Consider the following 22,452-nt stretch of genomic DNA (forward strand, 5'->3'; position numbering starts at 1 on the left):
AGTTAGCTAGGAACAGTTAGCTGGAACAGTTAGCGTGGATTCTTAACAAAATTTTTCATAGTTAATTTGTTTGTTTCTAACAGATTTTATTTTGTCATATGTTTTCTTCATATACCACTTGTTGGATTCTGGGAAGTCAAAATCCAAATATGAAATTGAATGAAAATGGTTATTCTGCGGTGAACGGATACGTATATCGGTGGTTGTAAGTAGGATAGTAAATGACTGTTGAATCAGCTTCGACGAATGTACAATGTAACTTATTAAGATGAAATCTAATTATTCCTCGGGTATTACCTACCCGTTAAAAAAAAAAAAAATTCACCAATAATATTTTGTACAAAAGAACTTTTAATTACAATCTTTATGAAAACATATATACATATATATTTTCTTCAGATGAAATCATGAATTTAATGAGTTAATATGATATTAATCTCATTTGCTTTTCGGTTTGAGCTAGAATAAGAAATCTCTAAAACTTTTTGAAACCACATATTCTTCGCAGAACATCAATGAAGTTGTGGATCAATACTTCATCGTTCATTATTGTTGGTACTCCTTGGTATATATGGTGCGTATGATGTTGATGTTTGTGGGACAGATTATGATGTCGAGACGTGTGATGCGGATGTTGTTTGTTAGTGGTGATGATGGTATTGTTGATGTTATTGATGGTGGTGCTGATTATGCTGCTGGTGCTGCTGCTGGTGTTTGCAACCTTCGCACCATGTTCTCCAAAGCCGTCACGCGAGCGCGAAGTTCGTTAACTTCTGCTAGTACACCGGGATGATTGGCGGTTGGAGCGAGCGAATGAACAAGATTTGTAATATGGGATAGTATATAATCGGGACGAGATACTCTAGAAATGAGAGAGAAAATGGTGTTTCGAATAGGTTCACCGGTAAGTGCTTTAGGTTCATCGCCAAGAGGGCAATTTGGTGGATGGAATGGATCACCTTCTTCTTGTCTCCAGTGATTTACTATATTACGAACCCATCCCCAATTCATCTAGAATAGATGATGTTAAATTGGTTGATTCATTCCGGTGATGCTGCTTTCGGAGCCCGAATGGAAATCCATATCGGCATAACTGTCGGAATCTGAAGAATTCGAACTAGATGTGGAATCCATCTTGTATAATGGGGAAAATGAATTTTTGGTATGGAATAGATTATAGGAGTTAGATTTGGTACTCTTCAATACATAATTTACATATGTATATATAATACCAAAATCCCGTAAATTACGGAGAATCTTTGAAAAGATATCAGTCAAAGTTCGCCATAACAGATATGCTAAGATAAGAATTCGTCTATACACTATCAATGCAGTAAATGCAGTAAAACGTGTCTAGACTTATGAATGATAAGCAGGTAATTTCCTAAGGATGATAAGCAGATGATTTCCGACTAGAAAAGATAAGCAAAACTTTTGACATGTAGACACGGTCGAAGTCCAGACTCATTAATGCATCCTAACAACTACTAGTTAGACACACTAATGCAAGACCTGGTTCGCTACGACCACCGCTCTGATACCAACTGAAAGGACCCGTCCTAATCCACCTGGACGAAGTCATCAACATTTGGTCCCATTGCGATGATCGGCTCCAAGTAATGTTCTTATATTGAGCAAATGCACAGCGGAAGACTTAATTTGTACCTGAGAATAAACATGCTTTAAAGTGTCAACCAAAAGGTTAGTGAGTTCATAGGTTTATCATAACAATTATTTCAATATGTTAATAGACCACAAGATTTCATAATCATAAACATAATACACTCGCAAGTGTATGTAAAGCATTCTAAGTGGTTGAGCACTTGGTAACCATACTTAACATTTAATCAACATCGCATATTCCCTTTATTATGAAATCTCACTACACCGTACCAAGTGTAGTCACCAAAACGAAGTACTGTGCAACCGTTGAATACTGGTCGTCCAGTCCGGTTGGGGTTGTCAGGCCCGATAGATCTATCAACAGGATTCGCGTTTACAATACCCATGTAAATAGTAGTTACAAGCTACAGGGAAATATGCCAGTGGTACAACTCAACGTAGAATATATTTTTAAGTACTTGTGTCTATTTTGTAAACATTTATAAAAGCAGCGCATGTATTCTCAGCCCAAAAATATATATTGCAAAAGCAATTAAAAAGGGAGCAAATGAAATTCACTTTTGCCTTGAAGGTATTTAATTCGACTTGGTCTCCGATAGATATCACGAACCTAACCATATATATAATATATCAACATATTTTCTTTTTAAGTAATCGTTACATATATATATACTTTTAATACTTTTAATATTTTCTTAGTCCGTAGTTAGCAGTCCGATGTTAGTGGTCCACAATTAGTTGTTTAAACAAAATAAATAAAGACCCCATCATATTCGTATTGATCAGAATTAATCTCGACCCATGGTACCATGTTGTCAAATGATGTGTTGCGTACATAAAGTACCGTGTTGTCAAATGACGTGTTGCGTACAATCATGAGGTCTTATGATTAATCTTCTCGTGTTGTTTACGGGTGGTCCTGAAATATATAAAATCAAATCATAAGTAATTATATATAAAATATCATATTAATTAGAAAAGATATGATTAATTTACTTTTTCTCCAAATATTTTCGTAGCTAAACTAGCTTCGGATACCCAATCTTGTTTTAGTCGTAGTTTCTTTATTACAACTCCGTTCTTGTTGGTTCAACTTGCCACTCCCTTGGATCGAGTCAAATTTTAAGAATATGAACTGAAAATACCTTAGCTTGTATTCAAAATCATAGGTTATAGGTCAAACTTTGGTGAAACTTATGAAAGTGATCATTTTCCATCATAAAAACAACATTTAATGATTATTTTTCTAAAAATACTTACACTTTGAGTTAAACCATGAAATTTTTATGTGTTAACATATTCATAAGAAATATCATTTTTCCAGAACATGAACTTCCAATTCAAAGTTCAAGATGGTTTTTAATTATCCAACCCAAAACAGCCCCCGGTTGCACTTCGACGACGTAGATTCAGTTTTTAAGATGTTCTTTGTAAAACCAAGTTATATCTTGTTAGGTTAGCATATCATTATGATATATTACAGGTCTTGAAGTGTTTTAAAAGTCAAGTTAGAAGGATCTATTTGGTTTGCGAACAAGTTTGAAATCATTCAAACTATGTTCTTGTTGTTAAAATTTTATACCACAAAATAAGATAGCTATATGAATATGAATTGAATAAGATTATGAACAAGGTTACTACCTCAAGTTACTTGGACAAAGTTACTTCAAAAGATAAGAAATAATCTTGGAATCAAAGAGTGGTGGAGTTAGATCAAAAGGTTGGAAGTAAACTTCTTCAAATGGGTGGTTATTTTGATATGTTCTTGAAAGAGTTTTCTTATGGTGTTTAAGGCTTGTAATTGAAGCTAAATGATGGGGAAAATTCTTGGAGATGATCAATTATGAAGTTAGGAGTATTTTGAGAGAGAAATGAGGGTGTAGGTATGAGAAAATGGAGTGAAGAAATGGTGTTCATTTATAAAAACGTTTTTAGTTTATAAAGAAAGAAAAGGATTCCTAATTTTGTTTTCTTACTAATAATTCATACTACTTGACAAATCCTAGTTACCTCATATCTAGGGCAGTAATAATGTTGATTAGGATGTTGATTTGATGTGTATATACCAATAGTAAATACGTATAGAAGCTGGGTATGATACGGGTACATATACCCTAGATATACGTATAGAAATCTTGAGGAAACGGAATGAGAATTCAAATATAGCTATCTTTTGTGAATATACTTATATTGTTTTATGTATTTAAGTCCTTAAAAAGTGATTAAATACTTTATATATACGATACGTGTATAAGCATTATATATTATAAGTATATATATCAAAGAATGTTACGTATAGTTATCGTTTTGAAAACTTAAGTTAGTAGTTTCAAAATATACTTATAACTCATTGTCATTAGTACACAATGAGATGTTAAACCATCCTTAGATCATGTTAAATATATATAAATACATATATATACACAAACGTATAATTATCGTATGTTATATAGTTCGTGATATCATCGGTCATATTGGATGGTCAAACGTTGTGTAAAACTCTTTTCAAAAACACAAGTCTCAACAATTTGGATTGCTTATCAAGTTGGTATGGTTTAATTTATGTAAATATTAATCTCATAAGTATAATTTGGTCGGAAAATTCCGGGTCATTACATTTGGGTACCAAAATTTGGCGATATGAGAGAAATGGTACTTAGAGAAGCTCATAAAACCAGATACTCAATATATCCTGGAACGGGGAAGATGTACAAAGATCTCAAGAAACATTTTTGGTGGCTGGGTATGAAAGCCGATGTTGCTAAATACGTAGGAGAATGTTTGACGTGTTCTAAGGTCAAAGCTGAGCATCAAAAACCATCAGGTCTACTTCAACAACCCGAAATCCCGGAATGGAAATGGGAAAACATTACCATGGATTTCATCACTAAATTGCCAAGGGCTGCAAGTGGTTTTGATACTATTTGGGTAATAGTTGATTGTCTCACTAAATCAGCACACTTCCTGCCAATAAGAGAAGATGACAAGATGGAGAAGTTAGCACGACTGTATTTGAAGGAAGTCGTCTCCAAACATGGAATACCAATCTCTATTATCTCTGATAGGGATGGCAGATTTATTTCAAGATTCTGGCAGACATTACAGCAAGCATTAGGAACTCGTCTAGACATGAGTACTGCCTATCATCCACAAACTGATGGGCAGAGCGAAAGAACGATATAAACGCTTGAAGACATGCTACGAGCATGTGTTATTGATTTCGGAAACAGTTGGGATCGACATCTACCGTTAGCAGAATTTTCCTACAACAACAGCTACCATTCAAGCATTGAGATGGCGCCGTTTGAAGCACTTTATGGTAGAAAGTGCAGGTCTCCGATTTGTTGGAGTGAAGTGGGGGATAGACAGATTACGGGTCCGGAGATAATACAAGAAACTACCGAGAAGATCATCCAAATTCAACAACGGTTGAAAACCGCCCAAAGTCGACAAAAGAGCTACGCTGACATTAAAAGAAAAGATATAGAATTTGAAATTGGAGAGATGGTCATGCTTAAAGTTGCACCTTGGAAAGGCGTTGTCCGATTTGGTAAACGAGGGAAATTAAATCCAAGGTATATTGGACCATTCAAGATTATTGATCGTGTCGGACCAGTAGCTTACCGACTTGAGTTACCTCAACAACTCGCGGCTGTACATAACACTTTCCACGTCTCAAATTTGAAGAAATATTTTGCTAAAGAAGATCTCACTATTCCGTTAGATGAAATCCAAATCAACGAAAAACTTCAATTTATCGAAGAACCCGTCGAAATAATGGATCGTGAGGTTAAAAGACTTAAGCAAAACAAGATACCAATTGTTAAGGTTCGATGGAATGCTCGTAGAGGACCCGAGTTCACCTGGGAACGAGAAGATCAGATGAAGAAGAAATACCCGCATTTATTTCCAGAAGATACGTCAACACCTCCAACTGCTTAAAATTTAGGGACGAAATTTATTTAACGGGTAGGTACTGTAGTGACCCGAACTTTTCCATGTTTATATATATTAAATGAAATTGTTATTTACATGATTAAGTGTTTTCAACATGTTAAGCAATCAAACTTGTTAAGACTTGATTAATTGAAATAGGTTTCATATAGACAATTGACCACCCAAGTTGACCGGTGTTTGACGAACGTTAAAACTTGTAAAAACTATACGATGACATATATATGGTTATATATATAGTTAACATGATTTTATTATAAGTATGTATCTCATTAGGTATTTTAACAATGAGTTATATACATAAAAATGAGACTATTAATTTAAGAAACTCGAAAACGATATATATAACGATTATCGTTATAACAACGTCTTACTAGGTACATATGAATTATATTAAGATATTGATACACTTGGTTAATTATGTTAAATGATAAGTAAATATATTATTAAGTGTATTAACAATGAAATACATATGTAAAAATAAGACTACTAACTTAATGATTTCGAAACGAGACATATATGTAACGATTATCGTTGTAACGACATTTAACTGTATATACATCATACTAAGATATATTATATATCATAATATCATGATAATATAACAATTTAACATCTCATTTTTTATAATAAACAATGGGTTAACAACATTCAACAAGATCGTTAACCTAAAGGTTTCAAAACAACATTTACGTGTAACGACTAACGATGACTTAACAACTCAGTTAAAATGTATATACATGTAGTGTTTTAATATGTATTCATACACTTTTGAAAGACTTCAAGACACTTATCAAAATACTTCTACTTAACAAAAATGCTTACAATTACATCCTCGTTCAGTTTCATCAATAATTCTACTCGTATGCACCCGTATTCGTACTCGTACAATACATAGCTTTTAGATGTATGTACTATTGGTATATACACTCCAATGATCAGCTCTTAGCAACCCATGTGAGTCACCTAACACATGTGGGAACCATCATTTGGCAACTAGCATGAAATATCTCATAAAATTACAAAAATATGAGTAATCATTCATGACTTATTTACATGAAAATAAAATTACATATCCTTTATATCTAATCCATACACCAACGACCAAAAACACCTACAAACACTTTCATTCTTCAATTTTCTTCATCTAATTGATCTCTCTCAAGTTCTATCTTCAAGTTCTAAGTGTTCTTCATAAATTCCAAAAGTTCTAGTTTCATAAAATCAAGAATACTTCCAAGGTTGCAAGTTTACTTCCAAGATTTCTAAATCCATTCCAAGTAATCATCCAGGATCAAGAAACCTTTGTTATTTACAGTAGGTTATCTTTCTAATACAAGGTAATAATCATATTCAAACTTTAATTCAATTTCTATAACTATAACAATCTTATTTCGAGTGGAAATCTTACTTGAAATTGTTTTCTTGTCATGATTCTGCTTCAAGAACTTTCAAGCCATCCAAGGATCCTTTGAAGCTAGATCTATTGTTCTCATTTCCAGTAGGTTTATCCAAGGAACTTGAGGTAGTAATGATGTTCATAACATCATTCGATTCATACATATAAAGCTATCTTATTCGAAGGTTTAAACTTGTAATCACTAGAACATAGTTTAGTTAATTCTAAACTTGTTCGCAAATAAAAGTTAATCCTTCTAACTTGACTTTTAAAATCAACTAAACACATGTTCTATATCTATATTATATGCTAACTTAATGATTTAAAACCTGGAAACACGAAAAACACCGTAAAACCGGATTTACGCCGTCGTAGTAACACCGCGGGCTGTTTTGGGTTAGTTAATTAAAAACTATGATAAACTTTGATTTAAAAGTTGTTATTATGAAAAAATGATTTTTATTATGAACATGAAACTATATCCAAAAATTATGGTTAAACTCAAAGTGAAAGTATGTTTTCTAAAATGGTCATCTAGACGTCGTTCTTTCGACTGAAATGACTACCTTTACAAAAACGACTTGTAACTTATTTTTCCGACTATAAACCTATACTTTTTTTGTTTAGATTCATAAAATAGAGTTCAATATGAAACCATAGCAATTTGATTCACTCAAAACGGATTTAAAATGAAGAAGTTATGGGTAAAACAAGATTGGATAATTTTTCTCATTTTAGCTACGTGAAAATTGGTAACAAATCTATTCCAACCATAACTTAATCAACTTGTATTGTATATTATGTAATCTTGAGATACCATAGACACGTATACAATGTTTCGACCTATCATGTCGACACATCTATATATATTTCGGAACAACCATAGACACTCTATACGTGAATGTTGGAGTTAGCTATACAGGGTTGAGGTTGATTCTAAAATATATATAGTTTGAGTTGTGATCAATACTGAGATACGTATACGCTGGGTCGTGGATTGATTCAAGATAATATTTATCGATTTATTTCTGTACATCTAACTGTGGACAACTAGTTGTAGGTTACTAACGAGGACAGCTGACTTAATAAACTTAAAACATCAAAATATATTAAAAGTGTTGTAAATATATTTTGAACATACTTTGATATATATGTATATATTGTTATAGGTTCGTGAATCAACCAGTGGCCAAGTCTTACTTCCCGACGAAGTAAAAATCTGTGAAAGTGAGTTATAGTCCCACTTTTAAAATCTAATATTTTTGGGATGAGAATACATGCAGGTTTTATAAATGATTTACAAAATAGACACAAGTACGTGAAACTACATTCTATGGTTGAATTATCGAAATCGAATATGCCCCTTATTATTAAGTCTGGTAATCTAAGAATTAGGGAACAGACACCCTAATTGACGCGAACTCTAAAGATAGATCTATTGGGCCTAACAAACCCCATCCAAAGTACCGGATGCTTTAGTACTTCGAAATTTATATCATATCCGAAGGGTGTCCCGGAATAATGGGGATATTCTTATATATGCATCTTGTTAATGTCGGTTACCAGGTGTTCCCCATATGAATGATTTTTATCTCTATGTATGGGATGTGTATTGAAATATGAAATCTTGTGGTCTATTGTTACGATTTGATATATATAGGTTAAACCTATAACTCACCAACATTTTTGTTGACGTTTAAAGCATGTTTATTCTCAGGTGAATACTAAGAGCTTCCACTGTTGCATACTAAAATAAGGACAAGATTTGGAGTCCATGTTTGTATGATATTGTGTAAAAACTGCATTCAAGAAACTGATTTCGATGTAACATATTTGTATTGTAAACCATTATGTAATGGTCGTGTGTAAACAGGATATTTTAGATTATCATTATTTGATAATCTACGTAAAGCTTTTTAAACCTTTATTTATGAAATAAAGGTTATGGTTTGTTTTAAAAATGAATGCAGTCTTTGAAAAACGTCTCATATAGAGGTCAAAACCTCGCAACGAAATCAATTAATATGGAACGTTTTTAATCAATAAGAACGGGACATTTCAGCTGAAACTTTCGAATTTTAACATCTTTCAATCTCAAACAAGATCCTTCAAGTTTGCAGCTCCGAATCTTCATTACATGTTGCCAGAGCCGTTAACTTTTGTAATCCGAGAATATGAGACACTGTTGGTGTTGAAGTCGGTGTTGGTTGTTGTTCCGGTGGCGGTTGGAAAAGATTCCAGTGGGTAGGATTCAATGGCGGTGGTGGTGAGGGGAAAAAAGATAGCTGATAAAGTCACAATTTTGGATTTATATGTTACTTCATATGTATTTTTTGATTTTTATGTAAAATGCCATGGTGAGAGTTTACAGGAAAAAAGAAAAAGAAATGGGGAATAAATTAGAAAGAAAAGAGAAGAGAAGGAAAGACTGAAAAGACTACATTACCCTCACATGCTTTGCACATGACCCTTATTTAACGGCTAATTTAGACGTCCGTAAGAAATAGGGACGAAATCAGCAGCATTGACATACCACGAGGACGAAGTCCGTAAAAAAAAAGCACAGGGACTAAATCAGCATTTTGGTACAAACCACAAGGACCATTTCAGCAATTTTGTCTATTTTAAGATTTGAGGTTGTATTTTAAGTTTTGATGTTCAAATTTGGCAATGGAAGATGTATATGTACGATATTATAGGTTTTGACGAAGATGAAGCTTCGTACAGAAGGTAATTTTATGTGGGTCCCACCATAAAAGTGGGTGTTTCTTTTGATCCACCAAACTTAATACTTTATATAAATATTTAAATTTTAATAATAATAATATACTCAGTAATAATAATAATACATTAATATAATACATTAATATAATACATTAATATAATAATAATAATAATAATAATATTAATATTATTATTATTATTATTATTATTATTACTAAAATAATAGAAGTGTTTCATTTGATGCTATGTCATGATTGAGAGTAAATGTAATGAGTTAGTGATAAGAAAGAAATGATGAGAAAATGATGATACTTGAACACTTCATTTTCTTATGTCAAGGGACCGAATAGTGTTGTGGGTTTTGAGATAAGATGTATGAGAACAAAACAATTAATTAATAAAATATAAAATAATTACACAGGGGTATTATGGAAACCACACTATAATTATAGTGGATTTATAAAAAATAAAAGTGCTAATATCATCACCCATTAATTATATAGGTATAGGGTAAAAAAAAAAAAACAAATCCGAAGTTTGAAACTTCAGATCCCCTGTACATGGTCAAAAAGCACACAAACCGAAGTTTCAAACTTCGGATTTGACAAAATCGAAGTTTCAAACTTCGGTTTTACCATTTTTGTCAAAAAATATTTATTTTTTCTATTTTTGAAAACAACCTAACAAAAATTACTATTTAAAAAAAATCACAAAATATAATAACCTGAATATCATAATAATACGATACAATACACATTATATTAAGATAAATAAACAAAATCATTAACCAAGAGAAAAAACTAAAACGATCGTTGTCTTAATCATAATGTATACTTTTTCATTTAACAAAAATGTTGTAAAGAAAGTTGTATATACATTTTATATTCAACATACACACACATATATTGACTTGGCGATAAAAGTCGACTTGAACTGGTTACAGTTTAAAAAACGTAGAGTGAATGAAATTACGAAAATATGAAATCAAAGATTTAAATAGGATTTCAAATACGAGTAAACATACTTTGAAATGAAAAGTTAAAATATGTATTAAAACATGTATATAACAATACTAATAAATTACATCATATCAACACGACCATTTGAACCGGAAAGCCGGTTGGGCGCTAACGCTTTATATTATATTAATTAAGGGTCCTTCACTTAAAGTTACTCGAGGCCGGGAATGAGAATACAATCTAGAAGATCTGGCCGAATGGTAAAAAAATCTATAGATTCGTTTGGAATCAATCGTTGGCTAGACATACAAGTCACAACAGGCCAGGAATGAGGGATATGTTATATTTATTTAATATTTAATATTGTATAAATTGAATTCGGTTTATATATAGTGTTCGGTTAATCACATTCAAAATTTCAAAACAAAAAATCGAACTGAAAACCGAATTCGAATTCGGTTTTCAATTTTTATCGATCCGAAAACCATTTACCAAAGTCGGCTTGGTTTTTTTCGGTTTGGTTTCGATTCAAAATGTTTCAAACCAAATATTGAACACTTTGAATTCTTCCAAGTCCCGACGAAAATATTATTTCAAAGAAACGTCTACCGAGGAATCCAAGAATACCCACGACTGCTACTAAAAAATCAAAGAGAACCCTATAGCTAACAAAACCTAAAGGACCCTGCTAACAAAATTGAGCCACCCACCCAGATACGTTAGCAAGTTGTGGAAACTATTGTTGAATAATAAGACTGCATTTGTAACTTACACAAAACTACAAGGACCACTTAAGTAAATTAATCAAAGCTTCGTCCACTTATTACGCGAAGTCGAAGCTTCGTCCACTTGCGTCCATACTTTTGTGTTTTTTAGGGCGGCCATCGACAGGTAGACGTCCTCTCCGTCACCGACGGCTGATCATCTTCCGATTCCCTTCAATTTTCCGGTAGTATAACTTTCAAGGTACCAAAATCCATCAGTTCTTTTCAATTATTTATACATCCAATCAATTTATCACACACTTACTATCATATGAATATGGAACCCTAAAATCAACTAACATTTTATCTTAATATATTCAATTTTAGCTTCACTTTCGCTTCTTATGCTCTGTAATATAGCTAATTATAAAGATATAAGGTCAAATTCAATGTCACTCACTTTTTTATATGGTGTATTTATAGATTAGATTATTAGCTGTTAAAATTTTATATAAATAATAGGCTGTGAGGATGTCAACGCCGTCACGGAAGAGATTAATGAGGGATTTCAAGAGGTTGCAGCAGGATCCACCTGCTGGAATCAGTGGTGCACCTTATGATAATAATATCATGCTTTGGAATGCTGTTATATTTGGGTAGGTGGAATCAAAGTTGAATTAATTCTTGTATATTTTTGATATGATATGATTATTTTACTAAATATTTTAGTTTTTATTTTTGTATTGCAGTCCTGATGACACTCCCTGGGATGGAGGTATGCTAGTTGCTTGTTACTGTTATCTTTTGCATATATTGTTTTGATTAAATAGAATGTGTTGATGTTATTGCTATAATGTGAAAGTATTAGGATAGCTTATAATGTTGGTACGTTGTATCATTGTGTTATCTGACAACATGTAATGGGCAATCTCAGGTACTTTTAAGTTGACGTTGCAGTTTTCAGAAGATTATCCAAATAAGCCACCGACAGTTCGATTTATTTCTAGAATGTTTCATCCAAATAGTAAGTTGTTCTTGTCACAAGTTTTTTATTTTTTCAGTAAACACGTGTGTGTTTTCAGGAGTCACGTTTCATGTCTGTTAGTGTTTTGAACATTGCATGTAGTACTTGTTTGGGGCTTGTATAATTCAGCCTCTGCCTTGGCCTGAAAAGGCAATATGCGCCAAGGGCCCTAGGCGGTGGCCCTAGACGCTAAGGTGAGTGTCTCATGTAGATGAAATGCCTATAAAGCATAGAGTTCTTATAAATTGCTTTGTCCTAACGTTTTATACCTTACAAATGTTTACACATTACAAATACTTCACTTGCTATATGTAGGCAAAATTAAAGTGTCATTTGCTTTTCACGGGTGTCAAACCAATGAAACACATATGTACTAGTAGCAACCGAAGTATGGCAAACAAAAAAGCAATTTGTTAACTAGATTAGTAGTCTCTAATATAATTAATTAGTAACTACTAGTATCTGTTGATAAATTAACTTTGTTTATTCTGCTGTTTTAGACTTTGGAGACTTAAGCTGTTAGTTGTGTTAGGAACTTACACTTACGATAGAGTTAATATCGATGGTCTGATACTGAATAATGTGCTTAAAGGAAATAGCCCATTTGAGCTTAGCAAAAACATGCAAACAATTACTTTTAGAAAACCCACCAACTATAGAAGGTGCCTAAGGCACTGCCAAACTTTGGCTAACCTTTTTTTTTTTTTTTTTTTTTTTTAAAGGCAAGGCCCCAAGTATAGTTGGTTGGGATTGAAGTTTGAACGACTCAGACCTGACTTAGACCCGACTTTAACTGGCTTTGACATGACTTTTTATCGTTGATCGACTAATAATAAGACATTCGACTAATAATAAGACATTCTTTGGGCGAAACGTGGCGGGCTAGTTACCAAACCGGCTAATTGGTTGAGATTTGGCCGCCGTTTACAACACTGTATAAGCTACCAACTCAATACTTGCTGTTTGAAAGAACTTTTCAGCCCAATGCTATGTTATAGAACAACTGTTTTTTGCATTTTGGTGTTGCTTTCATATTCTTTATATGTAGGTGATGGCTACTTTGTTTTTATTTTATCATTTCCTATTTGTCAGTTTATGCAGATGGAAGCATATGCTTGGACATCCTTCAAAATCAGTGGAGTCCAATATATGATGTTGCTGCTATTCTTACATCAATTCAGGTGAGCTAGCTTAAGTATTTTAACAGGGTTTATTGTATCTAAAATTTTACTCGGGGTGCATGCCTTTTCACTAGAAACTGATTCCAGATATAGGACACTTTCTTTTAGTTTGTGTCTAGCCTTAATTGTAGAATTGGTCAACAATATTATACCTGGCAATTGGCAATTGAGACCCACTCTCTCAAATTTGGGTGAATTGGATCAAGCTTTCGGGTGAACTAGGTCTTGAGGAAAATTAGGCCTGGCAATGTAAACTAAATTTTAATTGAACCTATTGGGTCCTATACAAAATATAAAGGAATAGGTCAAGAATGTATCAATCTCTAAAGCTCAATAAATATGGATAGGTCTAATGGGTCTTATGAATGGGTCAAATGGGGCGAGCATAAAAATCATAACAAGTTTTATCCATCAAACGTAATCCTAAATGTAGAAGTATTAACGTAAATATAAACGTAATCATAAATGTAAAAGTATATGACCCGTTTGGACCCATTTGGCCTATTTGACCTATTTGACCTATGACCCGTTTCGACCTGTTACCCAACTCGGCCGAACCCATTTGGACGCGTTTGACCCATAACCCATTATAACTTAAAACCGTTTTGACCCATTACCTAAACCGCCCCAACCTGACCCGTTTGACCCGTTTGCCAGGTATAAACAAATCAATCGAAGATAGAAACTTTATCATAAACGTGTCCATTATATTGTTCTGCTAAAGGAATTAGATTAATAATTATGTTACAGCATTGATGATATAGTTGGCTGCTATTATAAATGATTATAAATTATAATAACTACGAAACATTGTCCCATATGGCCATATTTAGGATCGTAATTACTTTACAACCTAATTCCCAATATGAATAATCTGTTGTTTAAGAAGAGAGGGGGAATAAGATCACGTCTCACGTCTGAAGCTGAAAAGCAAGAACAATTTAATAATTTCAATAATCTGATAGATTGGTCAGATCTGGCATCTTCATAAACGACTAGGATTGCGTCATCATTAAAAACATATCCAAAATGAAATATATATGTATCTTTTTCATTGGGTAAATAATGGTTTAATCGCCAAACTTTTATGAACCGCTCAATTTTTACCCCTGATGTTTTAATTTTTCAAGTTTAGTTAACTTAATCTTCAAATCATAAACATTTGTTTAATTTGACGTTTTAGTCATTTTCTTTACCTATAACCGGTCATTCATCAATTAGTGAGCATTTGATAGATATCTGATATAGCAGGAGCAACAAACAAGAAGAACAATAGTAATTTGTGAAAGTAATAGTAATAAGGATGTAGAACTGATGCAATAGAACAGATAATGTAAAGAAGATGTAAATGGAAGATTTGTTTACTAATGATGATGAATTACAGAAATACAATAGGAATAAAATCAGAGGAATCCAAGTATTGGAAAACACTCTGCCTAATCAAGAAGAAGCTCCATAGCTTACTTCCTGCCTAAGCTCAAAGAGCCACACACATACTTAATTCATGCCTGCCTTTCTCTCACCATGACTCATCTATTTATAATGCTAGACTCAAACAGAATAACAACTCAAATGATCCTGACCCTTCATCTTGATCTTCTTCTCATTCCTCATATTCCTCATATAATAGCCTTTGAAAATGTTGGGCTTGGGTGATCCATTCGTGGGCTGGTAATAAATGTAAATAGGGCTAGATAAAGAATGTAGTGATCTGTTCTCTATCAATACCGACGTCATGAAAATCAGGCTTGTCCTCAAGCCTGAAGTCTCTTGCCAACATGTACTGACATATAGTAAAATGATAGAAACAAACGAGAATGTTATTGGAGTTTGCGCAAGTGGTGCCTTCCCTAAATCAGATTTCCACGCGATAAGCTATTGTCGAGTTTGTTTTTCATCTTGCAAGAATGTATAAGGTGTTAAACAACTACCCATGGTAAGATCAAATGAATCAGTGTACATGCGAGGGAGATAGTTGATTTTAACAGTGGTGTCAACAGCCCATTTGAGAAGCAAAGCATGTGTATTTGTCAAAACAGAAGGCTCACTAAGGAATTCGTGTTGTCCACCAATAGTAACAAAGGTTGTCTTGTTCACATTTGATTTGCGAATCCCCACTTGATAAAACCCCAATTTAAAATCTATCTTTGAAAAGAAAGTGGAACCATGAAGTTCAGATTCTCTAATGTCTTTTACCTTGATAAGATTTTCTGAGCTTGAAAAAGTGCTTTGACTTACCATTGTGTTGGAGTTTATCTTTGTAGAGAGCTGAGGGAGATTTCGTTCTACAAAATTATTGAGTGAAGTATGATTTAAGAGTGGTGAATCAATTCCGTGCAGTCTCAGATTACCCTGAACTCCTGTAAATTTAATTGAGCAGTTTTCTTCTTCTTTGGTCGATTCACCTTCGTCAATTTTGGTCAGATGACAGATTGAGGTGAAAGTAGGGTTAACAGGCCTATTAGGAAAATAAGGGTTCCGTTGGGCTTGGTGAGTGTGTGGGCTTGTTTGAGATTGTGGCTTACTTGATTGATAACATGGGCTCGTAATTGGGCTTGCTTTTTCATTGCAATAATTTGGCCTTTCACTGGAACATGAAGAATAAGCACGTGAGCCCTTAGAATTAGGGTTACCTTTACGATCAACTGAGGCAGACGCCTTCCATTCAATAATCGTATTTCTCCTGGAAATTGTATTTCCTCCATGAGCGGTGGCTATGGCGACATGGCGTGCGAGATCCATCGCTCGATCACAAGACTCCGGATTCAAAATTCGTAACCAATTTCCAATATCTTTTTCTAATCCACTTATAAAAATCTCAATTGCTTGATCTGCAGATAAATTAGGAATTAGGGCACATGAGACTTTATATTTGTTGATATATTGCTCGATATAATCAATAGCAATACGGTTGTGTTCTGATAGTGATAGTGAAGGTGAATAGGATGAATCTGGAGATTGTGTTGAATTCTCATCATTTGAATTGAATTTGGATTGCAATTGGGTGGTGATTGGTGGCTGATTTTCTGGTGGTGTAACAGGTTTTGAAGGTGGAACACTACCTGCAATTAGCTTTTCAATAGATCTGGGTAATTCAGAGACGATTTTCTTCATTGATAAATTGAGCTCTTGCACTTGAGTTGATAATAATTCTATTTTTTCATCTTGTGCATCTAATCGAGACTCTAATTGAGTGGTAATCGAAGGCTGATTTGGAATCACCATTATTGGAGAGGATAGGGTAAGTGGAAATGGAACCATTGATAGATATCTGATATAGCAGGAGCAACAAACAAGAAGAACAATAGTAATTTGTGAAAGTAATAGTAATAAGGATGTAGAACTGATGCAATAGAACAGATAATGTAAAGAAGATGTAAATGGAAGATTTGTTTACTAATGATGATGAATTACAGAAATACAATAGGAATAAAATCAGAGGAATCCAAGTATTGGAAAACACTCTGCCTAATCAAGAAGAAGCTCCATAGCTTACTTCCTGCCTAAGCTCAAAGAGCCACACACATACTTAATTCATGCCTGCCTTTCTCTCACCATGACTCATCTATTTATAATGCTAGACTCAAACAGAATAACAACTCAAATGATCCTGACCCTTAATCTTGATCTTCTTCTCATTCCTCATATTCCTCATATAATAGCCTTTGAAAATGTTGGGCTTGGGTGATCCATTCGTGGGCTGGTAATAAATGTAAATAGGGCTAGATAAAGAATGTAGTGATCTGTTCTCTATCAGCATTCCATATGCGTGCTATTGATGATGTGGCTTTTCCCCCATAATTATTATGTTCAGCTTGTTCCTAAACGAAAAGTCAGCCAAGATCACCATACTCCATCCTCAAAGTCTCTCCCAACTTCACCATTGTTTTAGTAACAAAATTAAATTAATACACGTTTCAATATGGTACCATACTAAAGTGGTCTGAAATACATCACCACCATCCATTCATCGGCCAAAACTAAGGGATTCGAACCGAAAGACCCTAAGATGTAAAGTGGTCTGAGCTATATGATTTCTTTCATGTATTAATTCTGCATTATCTCATTTTACCATAATACTATATATGTTTTATTATCACATTGTAATTTGTAATATCTACATCATTCAAAAAGCCAGAAGCTTATCTTTTTGAAGAATTAGGTCAGTAAACTATTTTTGGTGGTTTGTTAACATCATTTACTTTTTGCCCATTGTAGTCATTGCTTTGTGACCCAAACCCAAATTCACCGGCCAACTCTGAAGCAGCAAGAATGTTTAGTGAGAATAAGCGCGAGTACAACCGAAAAGTGCGAGAAATTGTTGAGCAGAGCTGGACCGCCGACTAAGAGTCAACATGCTGGTCCTATATGGCTATATCATTGGCTGTAAACTTATTGCCTTTACCTCTCCCGCTCCTTGTAGTGTGGTTCGTATTTCTATAACATAATGTTCATTTGAGAACCACACAAACAGTAATAAATGGTAAACAATGTTCATATGTGGTCATGCTATATATGTTTTAATATGTAGGGATTTTGTCTGTGTGCTGTCTCTTGCATTTTTATGACATTTTGTACATAATGCTTTGTTATTGTAATGTGTTGACTGCAACTTTATATATTGGGTTGCATGAGATATATTGGGTTGCATGAGATAAGTGTCCATAATTCATTGAAACTTTAGGGACGCGTCTATTAACTTGGAAGGGTCACCATTCTGAACTTAATCAAGTGTATCATGCAGAACTCCTCCTAGCTAAAACTAATCAGGAATAAAAAAAGAAGGGGGGAAATTTAGTAATTGATGCATTGGATTAAACCCCCCAAATACTGTTTATCATATGTTTAATCATCAGTGGTTGTTGGTTATCACTAGTACATAAATAAATAGTTGGTGAGAATGATGATTCTGACCCATTACCATTCACCAAATCATGATGACTTACTAAAAACTACACTAATCTATGATTAGGTATACTGCCTATAAGTGTTGTAGCAAGGTTTAGGTATATTCATTCAATAAATAAATAAATAACTTGTGTAAATTGTATCTTATTTAATAGTATTTCGTAGTAAAATTAATAGTATTACGTACTACACCTTGCACACATCAAGTATTTTGGCGCCGCTGCCGGAGAACCGATGAAACGCTATATTTTAGTAAAACTATATTTTTGTAAAAATATATTATTTCTTATTTCGTAAAAATATTTTATATTTATAATAAGTGTTAAAAATAATAAAATAATATATATATATATATATATATATATATATATATATATATATATATATATATATATATATATATATATATATATATATATATATATATATATTAAGATTTTATATATAAAATTAAAAAGTGCTTTTATTTTTAAATTTAAAATATAAGTTTAATTTAATTCATATAATTATTTTGTAATAAATCAGAAAATATAAAAATCAAATAATAAATAAAATATAAATTGGGCCGAGCCTGTTAAAAGCCCGGAAGGATTTCTGGAATCTTGGGCCATGCGATCGAATGACCCTGACGACTAAATATCATGCGGTCGCATGAGTTGAGCTGACAGGACTATCCTCGGACATTAATTACACGTAGGGTTTTTAAATAATAATAATTATTATTATTAACCTAATTAGGGTTTTAATTAATTAATTAGTTTTTAAGTTTAGTTTTAATTTATATTTAGTAATATTAAGTGTTATTATTATTATTATTAATTATATAAATTAATACTTTTATAAAATAATAATATAAAAATAATATTTTTATAAAAATAAATAATTTTATCATTTTTTGTTTCTTTTTATAAATTGTATTATTTTTATCGTTTAATTCGTAATTTGTATTTTTATTGTTCGTAATTAATTTTAAACTTAGTATCTTGCCGTAGAAACTTTTATATTTCTAGATTTTTAGGCTTTGCCGTAAATTCCCTTAAGTGCTTTTTCTTTAAGATTAAGATTTAGGCGCTTTAGAATCTTACGACGTCGCTTATCGCCTTAGTTTTAAATAAATTTTAGTGCCTTTTAAGTAATTGATTTTTTTGATTTGGAATTCCTTTTAAGCCTTAATACTTTTAGACGCAAGTTTTAATATTTAGTTTTTAGACTTTTAAGTTTCGACGCTTTACTTTCTTATTTTTGTCTTTCGACTTTTTATTTTTCGACGTTTGTTTTTCGATTCTTATTTCTCGACGCGTTTTTTTTTTCTTTCTCATTTCTACGCTCTAGTTTTTAGGACATAGAATTTTCTTTATTTTCTTTAAACTTCGACAGAAAAATTATTTTAAGTGGTTAAATTGATAGACATCCAAAATTTCTGCTTCGTAGTAATAGTTGGATTTGTTAGTGGCTGAGTTGTGGATTTTTCGACTTAAAGGATCCTGGCTCCCTGCTGCATCTTTTGGCTATTCGAAACGTGGGCAAAACCAGAAAAGTCTATTAATTTGATAACTTATATAATTTTTATTTTTATAATTAATAGGATATTCAGTGAATGCACCGAGCAAAACGTTCACCACCTTTCATACGTTCACCACCTGTAACTCGATCAAGACATCTAGTCAATATCGTCGCCGTTGATTTTTCTTTAGAATCATCATCTAGTCGAACAAGTACTCCAACTCAAATTTCCGATAATCCATTTTTTTGAACCAGACCTCACAATTGAGAACCCGGAGGATATTCAGGGACAATTCCAAAATCCTGAACCACTAATCATTCCTCCTGAACCACAAACCGTTAAATCAGAATCTTCTAGTGATTCGGATTCAACAATTTCAAATATGGAAATAACGGAACCTCTAAGTATGGAAGATCGAATGAGAGCCACACGCACGGGCCAAGGACACGCCATTATTAAGCCAGACATTAATGCGCCAAATTATGAAATCAAAGGACAAATCCTACACATGGTAACTAATCAATGTCAATTTAGTGGTACGCCGAAGGAAGATCCAAATGAACATCTTCGAACCTTTAATAGGATCTGTACTCTATTTAAAATCAGAGAAGTTGAGGATGAACAGATCTATCTCATGTTATTTTCCTGGACTTTAAAGGGAGAAGCCAAAGATTGGTTAGAATCGTTACCTGAAGGAGCGATTGACACATGGGATGTCTTAGTTGAGAAATTTCTTAAAAGATTCTTTCTGGCATCCAAAGCCGTGAGACTTCAAGGAGAAATTGTTAAGTTCGTGCAAAAGCCAAATGAAACATTATATGAGGCGTGGACAAGATTCGGAAAGTTGTTGAGAGGATGTCCTCAGCACGGTTTAGACACTTATCAAATAGTACAAATATTCTACCAAGGTGTCGACGTCGCTACACGAAAAGACATCGACACAGCAGTTGGTGGTTCCATTCTGAAGAAAACCGCAACTGAAGCTCACAAAATTATTGATAACACAGCCTCCCACTCACATGAGTGGCACCAAGAAAAAGATATTTTTCGTTCATCTAAAGCGGCTAGAGCCGATTCTAGCCATGACTTTGATTCCGTTTCCGCAAAAATAGATGCTTTCGAGAGACGAATGGAAAAGATGACTAAAGATATTCACGCAATACGAATTAGTTGTGAGCAATGCGGTGGACCACACTTAACAAAAGATTGTCACATTGAGCAAACGATGGAACAACGTGAGAATGTTTCCTACATGAACCAAAGGCCGGAAAATAATTATCAAAATAATTATCAACCGCCAAGGCCAAACTTTAATCGAAATCAAAATATTCTTTACAATCCAAATGGACCCAACAATAACTCGTATAACCAACAAGGTCCGAATAACCAACCAACTCAAAACAACACTTTCAATCAACAAAGACCTGGCCTCTATAAACCACCACAACAAACCGAAGAGAAAAAGCCAAATCTAGAAGAAATGATGGCAAAGCTAATGGAATCTCAAACACAATTTATTGCAACTCAAACCCAAATAAATGAGAGGTTTGATCAGTCATTAAGAACTCAACAAGCTTCCATTTTGAATCTAGAAAAACACGTAGGTACTCTTGCTAGCATGATGAGTGAGAGGGAACAAGGAAAGCTACCGAGTGATACTGAAGTAAATCCTCGGAATGAGAATGTTAATACGGTATCAATGAATTCTGAAAAACCATCATTAGAAGATGGGAAGGTTTTCGATGTGAGTAACAATGAAGAAGTTACAACACCACCACCACCCGAGTATGTAAAGCCAGTGGTGGCACCATACAGGCCACCCATCCCGTTTCCAAGAAAAGGAGTTGAGTATGAGCAAGTAATAGGTAATAAAGTTTGTGATACCTCTGGAAAGAAGAAGAAGAATAAAAAAGTACAAGAAACAAAAATCGTAGAAGTAAACCCGGTAAAGACAGTTCCACCAAAACTTCCACCAAGGTTGGGTGATCCGGGTGAATTTATTGTTCCTTGTCTACTTAGTGATTGTGTCATGTATGATGCACTAGCAGATTTAGGTGCGAGTGTGAGTGTTATGCCCCTTTCATTATATAAGAGATTAGGAGTAGGTGAGTTAAGTCCAACGGAAATGAGTGTTCGACTCTTTGATCAAACCCTTAAGCACCCAGTTGGAATTGCTGACAACCTACCCGTTCAAGTAGGTAATTTAACCTTTCTAGTCGAATTTATTGTCATTGACATAGAAGAAGACTCAAACATTCCTCTAATTTTAGGTCGACCATTCTTAGCGTCCACCGAGGCGTTATTTGATGTAAGAGAGGGTAGAATGACACTTAGTAATGATGAAAAATCGATCACCTTTGTGAGTCGAAAGTCTAAATCTCCACCAACTAAGACCGTTGAACCAATAAAAACGATTGGTAAGAACCATGTTGTTTTACCAACTCCAATGGTAGTGCTTAACAATAATAAAAC

The 22,452-nt window shown here is 33.5% G+C and overlaps 2 protein-coding genes across 2 annotated transcripts; one reads left to right on the top strand and one right to left on the bottom strand.

Moving 5' to 3' along the window:
- The first annotated feature begins 11,497 nt into the window (after positions 1 to 11,497).
- On the top strand, positions 11,498 to 18,104 carry LOC139846746 (ubiquitin-conjugating enzyme E2 2-like). Its single transcript, XM_071836240.1, has 6 exons — positions 11,498 to 11,625; positions 11,886 to 12,019; positions 12,113 to 12,138; positions 12,298 to 12,387; positions 13,480 to 13,568; positions 17,787 to 18,104. Exons 2-6 carry the CDS (start codon positions 11,895 to 11,897, stop codon positions 17,913 to 17,915), a joined length of 459 nt encoding a protein of 152 aa, XP_071692341.1. The 5' UTR covers positions 11,498 to 11,625; positions 11,886 to 11,894; the 3' UTR covers positions 17,916 to 18,104.
- Positions 14,918 to 17,206, bottom strand: LOC139846745 (uncharacterized). Its single transcript, XM_071836239.1, has 2 exons — positions 16,631 to 17,206; positions 14,918 to 16,399 (listed from the first exon to the last, which is right to left on the bottom strand). The coding sequence occupies exons 1-2, from the start codon at positions 16,827 to 16,829 to the stop codon at positions 15,444 to 15,446; spliced, it is 1,155 nt and encodes a 384-aa protein (XP_071692340.1). The 5' UTR covers positions 16,830 to 17,206; the 3' UTR covers positions 14,918 to 15,443.
- Positions 18,105 to 22,452: the final 4,348 nt, after the last annotated feature.

This window comes from Rutidosis leptorrhynchoides, chromosome 5 (genome assembly GCF_046630445.1).
Source record: "Rutidosis leptorrhynchoides isolate AG116_Rl617_1_P2 chromosome 5, CSIRO_AGI_Rlap_v1, whole genome shotgun sequence".
In the NCBI taxonomy this organism is placed as follows: Eukaryota; Viridiplantae; Streptophyta; class Magnoliopsida; order Asterales; family Asteraceae; genus Rutidosis; species Rutidosis leptorrhynchoides.